General features: G+C 33.9%; 1 protein-coding gene across 1 annotated transcript in view; it reads right to left on the reverse strand.

Moving 5' to 3' along the window:
* Positions 1 to 1,897: 1,897 nt before the first annotated feature.
* The window catches only part of csk (C-terminal Src kinase), a 63,976-nt gene continuing 48,059 nt past the window's right edge, over positions 1,898 to 17,814 (reverse strand). The window contains exons 6-13 of the mRNA XM_056451994.1: positions 11,155 to 11,248; positions 10,433 to 10,498; positions 7,831 to 7,930; positions 7,661 to 7,751; positions 7,482 to 7,555; positions 7,096 to 7,291; positions 6,926 to 7,012; positions 1,898 to 3,248 (exon numbers count right to left, since the gene is read on the reverse strand). Of these exons, the coding sequence (XP_056307969.1) occupies positions 3,066 to 3,248; positions 6,926 to 7,012; positions 7,096 to 7,291; positions 7,482 to 7,555; positions 7,661 to 7,751; positions 7,831 to 7,930; positions 10,433 to 10,498; positions 11,155 to 11,248 (891 nt within the window). The 3' untranslated portion in view covers positions 1,898 to 3,065. The remainder of the gene's footprint in view (positions 3,249 to 6,925; positions 7,013 to 7,095; positions 7,292 to 7,481; positions 7,556 to 7,660; positions 7,752 to 7,830; positions 7,931 to 10,432; positions 10,499 to 11,154; positions 11,249 to 17,814) is intronic.

Here is a 17,814-nt window from a genome sequence, read left to right on the forward strand (position 1 = left end):
GCATCTTCACGTAGTAACACCGTCTTGACTAATGCGCTTGAATGACATTTGTCCTGGGAGCACTGTACAAATGTGGCGGCGCTATTGACACATGCTCAGGGTCCCTATGCGATATCTAGTGTATATATCGATGCATTCCGATTGCTTGCCGCCGAACTGCGTCATAGCTCATTACCATAAAGTTGACTTGATTTCAACTTTCCTCAACGCCCACACCGGCGAAGACGCACCACGCTGCTCCTCGCCACCAGCTCCCATTGAAAATGAATGACTTCTGGCTACTTTGACGCTCCGGTGTGAATGCACAGTGAGAGATTTCAGCTGCTGTCTGGGCTTTCACTGCCTTTCTACACCTCCCTTTCTTCATGTGTTCAATAGCTTTTCCCTGTGTCATTTCATTTTATTACACATAACTTCACTTATAAAATAATTCGTTTAGTTTTCTTTGCATATATGGATTTTTTTGGTTGTTATTAGCATCTGGTGAAAAAATTGAAGTCAACGGCACTTTTAGGAATATGATTTCTGAGAAAAATGGTGACGTGTTCAATACTTATTTTCCCCGCTGTATTTATCCCCATGAAAGTCCTTACTGCACTAAACATTTCACTCACACTTAATATTTACATTAAAATGTCCTAGTAATTATGATGTTTCCATGTGTCATTTTCAAAAACGTTGACTGTTTTAAACAGTCATGTTCAAAGAACTTTAATACATTCAGTTGAATTCTATACTGGAAATATTCAAATGCAAGTACTCGTATAAGATTAAAATGTAAGATTTTTAAATTAAGGATTTCTTCATTTTTTCATTCCATTTTTGAAAGCAGCATGGTACAATTGTTTAGATAACACCATTCATTTCAAATTTAAGCACTTTCAAAACATGTTTGTTTTTATGTACTTTCCAGGCCTTGAATTCATGTTTGAAAAAGTACTTTCAAGAATCATATGAATTCTGTCTGAAATGATTCATTCAAGCCCCGTCTTTCCGAGAGCCTACTCTTCTCTGATTGGTCTACAGGTTTGTGATGATAACTTTGTTACGACCATAAATAACCATGATGGCATTACATTGTTTGCCTCTTAGTGATGGGTCGTTCTTGAATGATTTGTTCCTTTGAACGAATCTTTTGTATGACTCGAGAACTGATTTGTTCATTTGCACAAGCGCACATTTGTGTAGGTGGAGTAGAAGATTAGTGACTTTTTCAAGTCTTCAATCGGGTTTGAGTTGTTCGAACATCATGTGAAAGACAGAAGTCAATCATATGCAGTCACAGTCATCTCTTGAGTCCTTGGTTTGAGTCGTTTGTTCATCACGTGAAAGACAGAGGCCAATTATATGCAGTCAGAGCCGAAAAAAGATTTGATCCGTTCATCTCCCATGTCCTCGGTTTGAGTCGTTTTTTCATCACGTGAAAGACAAGTCGATAATTTGAATTTAGAGCCAGAAAAAGATTTGATTCGTTCATCTCTCGAGTCCTTGGTTTAAGTCATTCGTTCATAGCGTGAAAGACAGAAGCCAATCATATGAATTTAGAGCCGGAATTAGATTTGATCTGTTCATTTCTTGAGTCCTCGGGTTTGAGTCATCTTTATTTACATGCTGTCACATGATGAACAAACGACTCAAAAACTAGATGACTCGAAAGGTGAACTTTATTTGGTGTAGTTGTAGATGTGTTTGGAAGCAACTCGTAACATTTTAATAATATTTTGGCAAATTAAACGAAATGACTCAAAAGATTCGTTCACCTCACTTGAATGGAATTCAAAGGTCTGAGTCAGTAAAATGAACCAAACTTCCCATCACTATTGCCTACAAATCTATGGCTATTTGTGCAAGAAAGGCAGAATGGAATTACTGAAGACGCGTTTCAGGAAATTCAGAATTAGGTTGTTGTTTTGTTTGGGAGACAAAAACTCCATTTATCGAGCACTTTGATCTTTGATATTTTGCAAATCTTTTACATTCACAAACAGTGACATTACATACAGGATAAAAGCACAATAGTGGCACTTAAACACACATTCCAAGCTTTTTGGCAGCCTTTTTATTTTTTGTTTATCTTTCTTTTTATCAAACTGTTGGGGTGGAATGATTTCATTTGTAATGTGGCAGCAATAATGTTTAAAAAGAAGAAAAAAAAAGCACTGCGAGTAAAATCAAGTCCTTCACGACAAAAAAAAAAAAAAAAAAAAAAATCAGCATATGACTTATAGAACAAATATTCCACAAATCTGTACTTGTGGGCTTTTTGTATAATTTCTTTGTCTTACTATCTTATTTATTTATTTATTTATTTATACTGAATTAAAGCATTCTGGCGTCCACCCAAGCCACATCTCATTTGAAACGTGTTTATATTCCATGTTTATATTCATCCATTCCGGTTTCGAGGCTCAGACTGACATGTGTGGAAAGATGAGATGCGAGAAAGCAGGAAACGCAAGCGCTTTTAAACAACGTATAAAAAAAATTACGCAAAAAAACAAACAAAAAAGGCAAGCTCTGAGGTAAAACAGACTTCTGGCATAAAGGCACTGTGAAATAGAAGAAAGACTTCCTCATGCATTTCACCGGCTACTGGAAATGAAAATAGGATGAGGATATGATCTCTAAGTGCCAATTATTGCTTTTTGGTTTAGGATTTTGCAGAAAAAACAGGGCCAAACGTCCTGTGTATAATCTCCATTATATTTGTGTTTTTTAATACTAATACTGATTATTATCATCATTTTTTTAGCAGGAAGTACTTAATCATCAAATCAAAAATCCGTAATGGGGGAGAATATGAAGACATTTAAGGTCAGAGGAGGCTGAAGATCTTATGAATCAAAAAGAGGTGAGTTATGTAGAGAAGGCCAGCCTCCCCAAAATTAAGAAAACCAAGCAAAGTAAAAGATGTAGAAAGAGAGAGAGAGAGAAAGAGAGAAAAAAAGAACGCGCTTGCAAACGTAACTTGTAATGTTTGTCAAGTCCACCTCTTTAAGAGTAGATTTTGGTCAGATTGAATGAGGATGGTCCCATGGAGGTGTTTGTATTCTTCTTCAGTCTTTTTATCGGTAGAGCTCATTGGTTATGATATCTTGCAGTTTCTCTCGGAGGTCTCTGAAGCTCGGCCGCACCACCGCATCCAGAGTCCAGCACTGCTTCATGATGTCGTACACCACTGGAGGACAGCCGTCGGGGGAGTCCATCTTATAACCCTTCTCTACACGCGGGACCACCTCCTTTAGAGGCTGGAAGAAGAGAAAGAGAGACAACGACTCAGGAAAAAACAAAATGTTCTCAAGGAGACAACAGTGCCCTCTACTGGTAGGAATCTGAAATAATCATGTAGTAAAACATAACATTTGAAAAATGGATGTATTTGGTGATAACTAAAAAACTAATGAGGTAAAACACTACTAATGTAACATACACAGTTCCCACGCTTTCCTTTGTACTTCATGCTCCAGCTTATGTAGTGCCATGAAAGTTCTTACTGCATTTAAAGTCCCCATGAAATCAAAACTAACCGTATGATTTTGTTTGCTCACATTTTGTGGTGAATAATTCATCTGTGCACGTCATTAAGAAATAAATATATATATATATACTTTTAACCCTTCTCATCTCCAATTGAAATCTGAAAATGCACTTCCTGTTTGTTTTTATTTAAATTGTCAAATTACGTATATCTTAGGAACTGGGCGTGGCGAACATATTTAACCACACCTCTCCAACTGTCAGTTTTGACAACAAACACGTGCCGCGTTCATGTGGACACGAGAGAGTGACAGAGGTAAAAATACATGCTGAATAAAAACATTTGAAAATCCTGAATCAATATTGGAGTTACTTTTGCACGCTGGAGGAAAGTTGACACCACGGCTGAAGTATTTCTTTTAGACAGGTAATGTTCTGTTGTAAAACTATTTTAGTCACACACAGCTGATGCAGATTGTGTTGTTTTACAAAGGGGTTTCATGCACAGAAGTGTTGTTCAGCCACTGAAATCTTCTGGCAATAGATTGATGCGACTACTTTCAGTTTCATAAGGGACGTTTTACAGCATCGATAATGTACATTTTTATTTAGTTTAACAACAAATCATCGGTAAATAGCGCTATTCCGCCTAGCCTTACTTTACTTTTAGCTGTAAACTACAGCTTTACTGAGCTGAAGTGGGTTTTATATTCACATCACATTGGTTCATTTTTGAACAATGACAACCGGTCACGTGCTCTCTATATTGTTTAACATGCTACTTTGAATATTCAGTCTGAAATAGCATGCAAGTATGGCTTAGTAATAAGTGTAATTCCTGCACACCGCTGGCCAAGCACCATAGTCTCTTTAGGACAAAGCGCATGAGAGAGTGAGACCAGCGATCCGTGCATGTATGAAATATTGCACAATATGAATAGTTTTGCTTGCTACACAACTGAAAACGTGCTCAATATAACAGTTTTACTAATATGAAGTACTGTAAAGTTTTCTAACTGGTGAATGACATTATCTAGTGGGTTGTCTACTGTCATCTTTAAGGTGCTTGTTCGTGATTTCAGGAGGCAAGGCTTTGGACAGCAGAGGAGGGACTGTGTTTCAAAAATATGCTAACAGATAGCATTTCGGCAGATCACCTACTGCACCTTTAATTTTCCATTTCTCTGGGAACTGCTCCACAATATGGAAAAAAAGGTCACAGCTTCCAGTTCATGTGAACTTTAACAATCAACCTAGATTTAATACAAGTAATTTTTAAACAATTTGACCATTTTAAAAAGTCATGGACAAAGAACTTAAATTCAATACTGGTAATGTTCAATTACGTTTTTTTTAGAAATATTGATCAAATGTGCATTATTTGTCAGTGTTTTTGAACAAGATTTAAAATGTAAGATTTTTTATTGAATCTTTGACAATTGAGTACAATATTTGAAATTAAACCATAAACAAATTTCATTTCAAATTTAATTCAAGCACTTTTAAGGATCTATGTTTGTCTTTAAGTACTTTCAAGGCCTTGAATCCATATGCCTGAAACTCAAGCGTGGAAACCCTGAATATAAAACAATAAAAATTGGTTAAACTTTCATTTAAGTACCAATTCTCACTATTAACTAGTGGGCTATTACCTACCTATTAAGATATTGGCTGTTTATTTGCACTTATATAGTACATATTCTGCATGATCTTATTTTGAATCAATAATCCAACCTAATACCTAAATACTTCATCAAAAAAAAAAAAATGCTTCATCAAAACTACTGTGAAACAGCAAATTAGGAGTTTACTGAGGAAAACGTCACAGTTAATAGTTAATAGCAAGAACTGTATTTTAAAATAATTTATGACCTAAATATTATATTATTATTCTTGATACATTTGAAGATTTTTTTTGTTTCAACAAATGAAATAATAATAAAAAAAATGACCATCTATTTTATTTATTTTAAATAGGATTTTTAATCAAACTATTATTATAACAATAAATAAATACATAAATGATAGTTTTGATCATCAGATTCCTAGATCATTCGATGTACTTTATCTAGGAGATATTCCTATTAAACTTGAAAGAGGATAGATATTTAAGATATTATTGGCAACAAGTAAAAAAGCTATAACCTGGAAATGGTATAAAAAAAAGCCCACAAACTAAAGATGAATGGTTCAAAATATTAGCAGAAATAATGACGCATGCACTTCATTTACAAACAGTGATCTTTGAAAAGAAATGGAGTAAATGGCTGGTTTTCTCCACAATGACAATATAATCATCCGTAATCTAACATTTACATAATTCTAGAGGTTATGCATCATTAAGAAAATATGTTTGGCAACCTTTTAGTTTATTTTATAGTTAGTCTATTTATTTTCTTGACAAGGTTAATGTAATATTTCTATGTTTGTATGTATATACATTTGAAGTCAGAATTATTAACCCCCCTAAATTATTAGCCCCCGTTTATTATTTATTTTCCACAATTTCTGCTTAACGGAGAAAATATTTTTTTCAACGCATTTCTAAACATAATAATTTTAATAACTCATTTCTAATAACTGATTTCTTTTATCTTTGCCATGATGACAGTAAATAATATTTGACTAGATATTTTTCAAGACACTTCTATACAGCTGAAAGTGTAATTTAAAGGAATAACTAGGTTAATTAGGTTAACTAGGCCGGTTATGGTAATTAGGCAAGTTATTGTATAACAATGGTTTGTTCTGTAGACTATCGAAAGAAATATAGCTTAAAGGGGCTAACAATTTTGACATTAAAAATTGTTTTAAAAAAAATTTAAAATTGCTTTTATTCTAGCTGAAATGAAACAAATAAGACTTTCTCCAGAAGAAAAAATATTATCAGACATACTGTGAAAAATTCCCTTATTCTGTTAAGCATCATTTGGAAAATATTTTAAAAAGAAAAATAAATAAATAAATAAATAAATAAATAAAAATCAAAGGTGGGCTAATAATTCTGACTCTAAAACTGCATGTATACATGTGTGGAATTGATGTTTTTATTTGTTTTAATCATTATTATTATTATTCTTAGCATTATTATTATCGTTTTGTTTCCACTGGTTATATGTTCTTAAATTAATAAAATGAATGAGTGTATGGATGTTTCCCAGAGATGGGTTGCAGCTGGAAGGGCATCCGCTGCGTGAAACGTGCTGGATAAGTTGGTGGTTCATTGCGCTGCGGCGACCCCTGGTTAATAAAGGGACTAAGCCGAAAATGAATGAATAAAAAGTATTTAAAAAAATGAATACATAACAGTATTAGAATTCCAGTTCAGTAATAGTATTATAGTATCTCGTTTGCTATTTTAGAGATTAGTAAAACTATTCAATGACCAGTATCTGCTACAAGTGAACATTCTGGAAAAAAAAAGTGTTTCTGATTTAAAGGGACTTACAATTCTTGGATATGGTACCCGACCAAAAGAATAGATCTCCCACAGTAAGATCCCATAACTCCATACATCCGACTTAGTGGAAAATTTCTGTTTCAGAAAGACGTGCAGATTAATAAAAGTATGTTTTCAACTAGATTTAACTATTAAAACAAACCATTTACAAAGCACACCTTCTCTCGTAAGGCCTCAGGTGAAGTCCACTTAACAGGGAGTTTGGCTGTATCTTGAGTAGACGAGGCTTCCTTGGTGAGGCCGAAATCGCTGACTTTAGCTATGTTGTCTTCAGACACAAGAACATTACGAGCGGCAAGGTCCCGGTGCACAAAGTTATTGGCCTCAAGATATTCCATTGCCTTGCACACATCCCTAGGGGAAAATGCAAATAAATAAATAAATGAGGGCCAAAAAAAATTTAAAGTGCTTAAAAATATGGTTATTATGGAATGTAGTTTTCATAACACATTATAAAAATATATATATTATATTTTTATTATGCTTCAAAGTCTTAAGTTATGTTATTGTGTCATGGCTTAAAAATAATAATTAAGAAACTCACATTGAGAAATTGATCAAACGATCTCCACCGATAACAGTACGGCCTCTAGAGCGCAGATAGTCCACAAGACTACCCTGAAAAAGGTGCACCAACAACACTTAAGTACACTATACACTTTTTATATGGCTATTAAACATGCATCTAGCTATTCTCGATGGAAACAGATGGAAGTCGCTGACCTTGGCCATGTACTCAGTGACGATGTAAAGGCTGCCCTTTTCTTCCACGATCACCCCCAGCAGCTGCACCAGGTTATTATGCCGTAATTGACTGTAAAAGTGCAGCGCATGAATATGAATATTTTGCAGTGACTCTAAATATAACTAGGATTCTGATTGGGTGGACGTACGTCATGACCGAAGCCTCTGCGACGAAGGCCTGTGCTGTGGCATCATGTTTGATACACTTCACTGCTACTTTCTTTCCTCTGTAGTCTCCAACCATCACATCTATGAACAAACAAACAAAGAGAATAATTAAGTCTGGGTGAATTAATGACTCCTTGTGTAGTTCATATTATTATTATTATAATAATATACTGCATGCGTTTAATTTTATAAACTGAATGTAATATTTGGATCCTGGGCCAAATTAAGGGCTAACCGCTCCAGTAGTGGTCACTTGGCTAGCTTAATAGTGCATTTTTCTTGTTACATTTTAGACAACATCATTAATTAGGTCAAACCTGAAACCTTAAAACGGTAACATTTCAAATTGTTGTACATTTGGTGACATCATCTTCAAAAAAATAATTTTTTTATTAGCAATTTAAACTTTTGGTTAGAATTTTCAAATGGTAAATTAAATCTGACAAAAAAAATAAATAAATAAAATTTTTGCTGATAGCCTGTAAAAAGCCATAACCAAAAAATGGTTGCAACTCGAAATCTCAAATTAGTAACTGATTTGACATAATTTATGAAATCTATAAGATGGAAAGGTAATGAATCGATAATGAATCGTTAATCGTTAATTAATGAGACATGGAGAAAAAGGGGAAACGCAGTGGCGCAGTAGGTAGTGCTGTTGCCTCACAGCAAGAAGGTCGCTGGTTCGAGCCTCGGCCAGTTGGCGTTTCTGTGTGGAGTTTGCATGTTCTCCCTGCGTTCGCGTGGGTTTCCTCCACAGTCCAAAGACATGCAGTACAGGTGAATTGGATAGACTAAATTGTCCGTAGTGTATGTGTGTGTGAATAAGCGTGTAAGTGTTTCCCAGTGATGGGTTGCGGCTAGAAGGGCATCCGCTGCATAAAACAGATGCTGGATAAGTTGGCGGTTCATTCCGCTGTGGCGACCCCAGATTAATAAAGGGACTAAGCGGAAAAGAAAATGAATGAATGAATGGAGAAAATTGGTAGAATGTATTCTCCCATTAAGACCAGACTTGACATAGAATGTATAATCGGAAAGATGTGAATTTTTATTACGTTTATTTTGTGTATCATATTTTTGTAATGAGAGAAAACATAAATGAAAGATAGAGAAAAGAACAATACCTACTTAAAAAAATACAAATAAATAAAAAATTAACATTTAAGATGCTGAAAGTACCATCATCACAGTTTCATATGTATATTGTTTAGGGGGGGGTAGACTGGGTGCCACAATGTGTTAAGAGAAAAAAAAAAAAAAGTACACAATTGAATTGTAATTGAAAAGCAACAAATCAGTTTTAATGGTTTTCTTTTTGATGACATACAAAACAATTATGAAAGTATTGTTTTGATTGTCCTTATAATGTCCTTGAATCATCCATGTAATTTCTGTATTATTAATTCATGGAATTTATGTTATCATTTCTTTAACTTCTTTCAACTTTTGGATTCCCGTTGATTGTTTTTTGTGTACCCAACGATGAAAACCCTATATACCAAACATTTGTATGTAAACTTGGAAACTGCAATTAAAAAAAAAAAAAAAAAAACGGAAAAAATATGGTAAATTAATATGAAAAATATACACAATATTTTCTTTAGAATATAAGTGACATTCATTTATGACAATAACGCATCAAATGTGAGAGACATCAACATTAGTGTTGGTGATATGATTAACCTCCTATTTATATATATATAAATATTGTATTGCTCAGCATAAATGAGCACACCCCTCACCTATCTCTCTTCTAAATTTTCTACAGGATGCTTTACAATAATATTTGTGCATATACATTAGATTAGTCAGTTCCTACGCCAAAACTACAGCTAATTTAACAAAATAACTTAAGATCATGGTCTAAAAATGTGTACACCCAAATTCATGTTTGAGAAAACTATTAAATTGTATTAAACAGGAAGAAGAGAAACATAATAATAATAATAATAATAATAATAATAATAATAATAATAATAATAATAATAATAATAATAATGCATTTGTTGAAATGCATCAAAACATTATTGGCTATAATCATTGAGAAACAGATAAAAATATTCATTTTCAACAATAGAGTGTACTCATTTATGCTGAACACTATATACAGGGTTTCTTCAGGATTCTTTAAGTCAAATTTAAGACTTTTTAAGACCCATTTAAAACCATTATATTTAGACTTATACAGGGCTAAACACTAAGGCTTTTTCTATTGAACCAGCTACCCAAGTAAATAGTTTTTGTATTAATGGAAGCTCATGTAAAGGGATGTGTTGCTTTAGTTTTCTTTCCTTGATTAGGGAATTTAATTAGGAGAATTTGCAGTAAACATATGTTGTGATGTGCATCTCTTTGCAATAAAAACTAATATAAATATATAAAGCTTTGAGATGGATTATTGGTGATTGGGTAGCTTTACTTGGACATAGGAAAATGAAGACCTGTTTAATATGATTTAAAACCTACAACAAAATGTTTAAGTGACCTTTTTGAAATTTAAGACATTTTAAGACCTTGCGAACACCCTTATATAGATAAATAAATTAATAAATAATCTCATGAACACACACACACACATACCTCCAAACTCTCCCTTTCCAATAGTCTGGATAAGCTTCAGTTCTTTTCTATTCAAAGCCCAGCCACCTGCGGGAAAAGAAAATGGAGAACTAATTTAGCCATGCAGCAATTAAACCCTCGGTTGCTCTTCAGGCTTAATAATGTAACTTAATAATGAACAAAAATAAATTAGACTGAAAGCAGATCCGCAAAATGAAAAAGGTTTTACTGTATAAACCTAAAAAATGTTTTCTAATAATATTTTTGATTTAATAGAAAAAAATAAACGTGCACATAAGTTAGAGATGAATATTCCCCAGTACAGTGAAACATTTTTGGAATAAAATATATATTTTAATATAAAAACATTACTTTTAAAGGCAAAGTACAAAACTGTCTTCTCTTTTACTCTCATTCAAGTGGTTCTAAAATAAATATTCCGAAAAATGTTGGGAAAAAGCAGCCACTGACATCCATAGTACAATGGAACTACGTACTATGTAGTACTATGGAAGCTAATGGCCCCAACATTTTTCAGTATATCTCCATTTGAAACTCGGGTTTGGAACAAGTGGAGGGCGAGTAAACGATGACAGATATCTAACTTTTGGATGAACTATCCCTTTAAGATGTCAATCTTTGGTGATAACCAGTACAATTACCTTCCTGGAACGAGGATCACCAGAAGGTTAAACCTGTATAAACATAAACAAATGTGTGAATACAGTCAAGGAAGGTCTTACTTCTGGAGAACTCATCCTGGGCCGCCACAGTCCCCTCCATGAGTTTAGGTTTGATGAGTCGCGTACAGAGTCCATCTGCATCTTTAGTGTAGTGCTGTTGAAACACACACACACACACACACACACACACACACACACACACACACACACACACACACACACACCAAAAGTAAGCTCATTTACAAAGGAAACTAGCATGACAGTAAAGGAAATAAATGGAAAAATCGATAAACGTTTATCAAAGGGAAACACCACGCTACATTACATTTAAACAAATGAACAATTTTACTGAATAATGCAAATCGATATGCAAATAAATGCAGGTTTTATGTAACTAGAAAAGGAAAACAAACCTTGAATGTGCAGTTTAAATGGACTGATGTTTAAAAGGTGAATAAATGAATAAAACCTCCAGCAGAGGTCGCTGTTGTTTACATATAAACCACAGAATCCTGCGTTTCCTCTCCTCACAATAGACAAGTCCACACAGGCGAGGACGTTCTTATCATTTCAGTGTTGAAAAACGTGTATTTGATTTCATGTCTGGACGCTAGAAGCGTGAGGCTAGACGATGCGATAATATTGTTAGACGAATGTAATGCATCGATTATGCTGTTGAAATGATCTGGAACCTGTGCCCGTTTCCTCTTTGTCACTTCCTCGTTATCAACTGTTCCAGGAACTGAAGTGCGTGTGTCTGTGTGCGAGTGCGCCGATATTACATGCGCGCTCAAAATAACAACACATTTGCATGACTACAGCCACACAAACACTTCAGTAATTCTGCAACGCAATGATACGTTCAAATGCAAAGGTTCTCACTGTAACACCATCTTTTTCAGCCATTTGCTTTCATACATGAGAAATAACACACAGATTTGATTATTTCATTAATTCCCGAGATGGCAAAGCTAAAATCATTCCAGTCCATCACATAATCTTTCAGATATTAAGATATGCTGATCTAATTGCTTAAGAAACATTTCTTATTACTAATATTACATTCAACTAAAATAAAAATGACCCAGAAAGCAAAATGAAACTAATGACATAACATGCTTTTATATTAAATTGACAGCTTAAATATAAAAACAAATCTATTGTATTTACACTCGCAGAATGTTAAGGGTTGGTAACATTTCTAATGGTTAGAAGTCTTTTTATTTTGAAATTGAAGATCTGTAGTAAAAAAATCTGTAATGTACAGTGCTCAGCATAATTGAGTACACCCCATTTTGAAAATGAATATTTTATCCATTTCTCAGTGAATATAGGCAATGTATCTTGGTGATTCAGATTTATTAAACAGAAATGCATTAAAATAATATTTTAGTCACCAAGCATATTTATAAATTAACAGATAATACAAATAAATTCAAGCAAAACATTGCAAAAAAATTTAAAAATTAAATTAAAACCTACAAAGTTTCAACTAAACTTTTTAATCTTATTGCTTCTCTTGATTTTTCCTCTTTTTAAATTAGTATTTAATATTTTTCTATAACATATACATTTTGGTGTACTAGTTTCTGGACCGTTATCGTAAGTTATTTTGTTAGATAAGCTCCAGATTTGGCTTCATATACACAAATATAATATTGTATGGCTTCCTATTAAAAATATGAATTTAAAACATTTGTGAGGGGTGTACTTATATATGCTGAACACTGTATTTGGATAGTAGTACAATTAATTACATAAATCTAATTCATTCCTGTGAATAAACTGAAATGATTTCAGTCTTTTTTAAGTGATTCTGCAAAAATGGTTCAGATGGGATGCTCATGAATCCTTTATTTATTTCAAAAAAATTAAAACGGTCCCATAATATTCGAAACAAACCATGATTTTCTTTCTTCCTCCTTTTTTTTTAAGTATTTAATTTTAAAATAGAGTACTTTTATAACATCACATACATCTTAACAGTCACAGCCAATAATTTTAGTTAATTCTTGCAGAGTAAAAGTATATATTTTAATATTTATCTTAAAAATAAAATCGAATGTGCGCTAATAAACACTAATTTAATCAAATGACAGATGACCATATCAATTTAGGGCTTGTATTTAATTTATCTCTAGCGGTTTTCCAATGAATTTTATCAAGCAGGAATGTGGGAAGAATATCTTCTGTGGCAATTTAATCACTTTGGACATAAAGACTTATTGTAGCCCCGTCCACTTCTCTGGAAAGAGCACAACTGTTCAGTTGAGTCTATAAGGGTGGGAGAAAGAGAGAGCGACTGTAGCCAAAATTACACTAAAGAATGTGTGGAATTCCATAATAGAAAGGGTGAGGAGAGACTTGAGGAACCCATAGTGACTCTAAAAAGTGACCACTAAAACCGTCCAGACCCCAATCTAGGAGAACCAGAGCACATCCGTTATCGACACTTAACCGAGAACGCATCACTGGTTAATCACACTGAGCGGCCCTTATAAAGCCAATAGACAGCTGAATAGAAATAAAAAGATATGTAAAACTATACAAAGTACATCCATTTACATCTCGCATCTATGTAAATCAGCCCATTTTAAGCCTGCCTTTTGATTAGCGGTGCTCACTGTGCTTTGTGCTACAGACATGAATGCTTGTGAATAGCTATCGCTTTTTAAGGTGATCATGTAAAACCCATAAACATTCCACACATTTAAATTAAAGGAAGGACTCAAGCAACTTTCCAACACTTTGATCTAAACAGCAGCCTTGTAAACAAGAATAACCAGCTTATACTTTTGCTGAGAAGGTGTTATTTAAAGACAAGCATGCATCATTTAGATGTATTTTAAGAAAAGGGAAATCTCTCAATATTATGAAATAAAATGGTGTTTTATAAAGCAGAACTTTATAGTGTCAAGAAACTCAAATATGCTGATCTCCATGTGAAGGACCGGTTCCTAAAATATAAATATAGCCATTATATATATTATTATTATTATTTTTTTTTTTTCATTTATAAAAATCCACTGATCCTATGAAAAAAAGCTAAACAAAATTGATTAAGGAATTGCTAAAAATCCAATTGATCGGTAATGGTCGATAATCGCATTATATGACTTGATTGGTATTTTATGACTTGGCCGGTCTCATGAACCAATCTCAAATTGATTATTTACAAGTTTAAAAGCAGAGGAAGATGCACAAGAATTACAGTGGTGTGAAAAAGTATTTGATTTTTCTTTTAACTGACTTTTGTCTTGCATGTTTGTCACACTTTAATATTTCAGATCATCAAACTAACTTAAATATTAGTCAAAGATAATACGTAAACACATCACGCAGTTATGAATTGAACTTTTTATTATTAAGGGAAAACAACCTAACCCTGTGTGAAAGTGTTTGCTGAAGGACATCGATCCAAAGCACACAAGCAAGTCCAAAACAAAAGAAAGACTTTGGAGTGGCCTAGTCAAAGTCCTGACCTGAATCTAATTGAGATTCTCTGGTGTTATCTTAAAAATTCGATAAAAAAAAAAGAATTCCATTTATGCTTGAAAACCCACTAATGTGGCTGAATTGCAACAAGATGAGTGGGCTAAAATTTCTCCACAGCGCTGTAATAGACTCGTTGCATGTCATCAAAAACACTTGATTGCTGTTATTGCTGCCGAACAGTTATTAGATCAATGGCCAACACCTTTTCACACAGGGCTATGTAGTTCTGCATTTCATTTTTCCTTAGTAATGAAAACCTTCATTTTAAAACTGAAAGTGTTTACTTGTGTTATTTTTGACAAATATTGAAATGTTTGAATATCTAAAACATTAAAAGGTGACAAACATGCAAAAAAATGTCATTTCATACCACTGTGTACATACATCAGCAGTGTGACAACACTTGAAGTATATAATGCCTAGGGGATGTCAATGATTCAAGACACACTAGACAGTAGCGATCATTGTGCTTGCATACTTGCACAGCTGTCTACATATGTGGTGAGGAATGGCCTCTTTGTTGCATCCATTGCAGATCTACTGTTATTTAGCTGCTTTGACGGGCAAACACAACGTCTAGTGTGTCACGCAGTCATCCCACCTTCCTGACGCATGCAAATTAGAGACAATATCCTGGAAATCATGGACCAAAAAAAAGAAGAAGAAAGAGGAAAGACAGAGAGAGGCACATGCATGTACTAAACTAGCAGTAAAGACTTATGACTTGTGTCATTTGTAACAGGCTTCCGTACATCTTTTCACGTTTTGATCTACAAAGATGCTTTCTCCGTGAATGTCTCCTTATATGCGCATGCGGTGAACATTTTGCTGTGAAAAATGTCGCGCGGCAACAATTTTATGCACTCGCACAAACGCTCCCAAATATATTTTAAGGGTCGCATAGATTAAATTTCAGGTACATATGCAACCAGAACAGTATCAATGGTATTCATTCTTGTTATGAAAATGCTACAAAACAGCATGGTATTTCATCTGCTACCATTACTTTACCATTGCTTCTATTTTGCAAACATTAGCATGTTTTATTAGGTTTATAACAGAATAGACCTTCGTTCCTGAACAACACCCACAAAACATTTACTCTAGCTTCATTTCACAGCTCTTGTTTAGCGGTGTCATTTCCTTCAACAGGCCTGGACTGACCCTTTGACCCCAAAGCACAAGGTGTGCGTGTATAAAATAGTTTCCTGGAGTCTATCGTAAATGCCTGCTCCATCTCTGTGGCCAGTGCGTCTAATGTGGACTGACTTCCTGTTTGGGCTATTTTTGGCTCAGTGTGTGGCGATCAGTTTGAAAACGTTGACGGAGGCGGTAAGAGACTCACAGGAAGAAGCTTGATGGTTTCACAACCCGTCGAGCTAACTCTGGAGTATTCTTGTGCTGAATGAATATATAAATACACACACACACAAATATATATATATATTTTGTGTTTTTGTGTGTGCACTCGAAAGGGGTATAATCGAGCTATAATCACACCTCATCGTTGTGTTAACATTTGTTTTCATCAATATTTTTCAGCAACAAAATCTAGATGTTACTTAAATAAAAATCTAAAAAACGAAATAAGCACAAACAAATAGTGTCCTTCAAAGTTTACTCTATTTGATAGCATACCTAAACATGTACACTAATGATTCATCCTTGTCCAGTGCATGCACCTTCCCTTTCTACAATTAATAGATGTTAAAAATATATTTGTAGCCATTTAAACTAAAACTCCGGATCTGGGATCTGTTCTTGGTACGTGGATTACTGCGTTAGCTGGATTTGGTTATTGACACGATCCAGGATCGTTTGGTTCTTCAAAACTCATCCGAGAGTTATTGTCATAGCAACGGTTCTGGTAGTTTAAACCTGCTCGCAAACAGGCTTATTTCATATTTCATGGCTTATTTTCAGGCTTATAGTTATAAACAGGATTAGATGGAGCCATTTCAAGCAAATACGGTGATACTGAAAGTATGTACAGAGTGCTGATATCTGCCTGATATTTTCTTACAGTAGTAACCTATAAGTTTTTGTTGTGTTTTTTGTTATTTTTGCCTGGAATTTTGTTTAAAATCTGCAGATTTATGTGGAATGATTTTGGGAGAATCACATCTAAAAACTTAATATATATATTAAAAAAGAATACATTTTTAACTATTATTTAATGTTTACAATGCAAATCCAATTAGATCTATTTGATAAAGCAAGTCTGTCATATAATATGTCTACTAAAAGACAGAACATATTACTTTACGGGGTGGTTCTGCACAAGGTTTTTTAGATACAAACGTGTACCATTTTAAGGTACCAGCTTTTGTGCAATTTCTGTATGATAATAGACATGAGCAATATTCAACTGCTTTTTGTTTGTTTGTTTTTTAATAAAGGAATAATAATTAACGCAGTCATACATGTTTTAATAGCTAATATGACGTTGATTTGATGCTTTGCAAAAGTTGCAGATGATTTACCAATATCAAAATGCTTTTTTTGATGCAAAATTAATTTAGATTCCTTACACCGATTACAAAACTTAAATAGGCCTGAGCTACTATAATAAAAAAAAATCCGCTCTAAATGCAAAACTAAATAAATTGCTAAATACGCTTGACATGAAATTGTGAAGCCTGCAGCCCACAACAACTGTGGAAAGTTATTGCGCATCATATTTAACAAACCGTTTACTACAACTTTTATATAATTTTGCTCACATGGATAATTGAATATTAATTAGATGATGTCATTACGCTGTTGTGCCGTTAGCCAATGGTGGCATTGCTGATCATGATTTTGAGGATCGATAGATATATCCTTCACAACAAACGCAGAGATCTCAGATCAGTTCATTCGGACATTTTAATCTGATTCGCAAACTTGTTTGAAGAACCAAAAATTTGCCAGAGATCAGTTATCAAGATTAAAAGATCCAGGATCTGTCATATCATCTTGGATCATTTAAGCGATGTACGAAGAACCCTGGACCTCAGACCCCATCACAATACATTGACTGACATTTAAAAACAACCAATGACTGTTAGTTCTGTTCAGCTCCATGTTTGGAGGCATGGAATTTAGAGGCATGTAATGATTTACTGAATTTACGATTCGATCCACCATATTAATTTCATTATTATATTTTCTCACAATTGTTTTGTTTTTTACAAAATAAATGGCATGCAAATTTACTCTCTACCCACACAAGCAGGAGGTGCT

This window comes from Danio aesculapii, chromosome 25 (genome assembly GCF_903798145.1).
Source record: "Danio aesculapii chromosome 25, fDanAes4.1, whole genome shotgun sequence".
Lineage (NCBI taxonomy): Eukaryota > Metazoa > Chordata > Actinopteri > Cypriniformes > Danionidae > Danio > Danio aesculapii.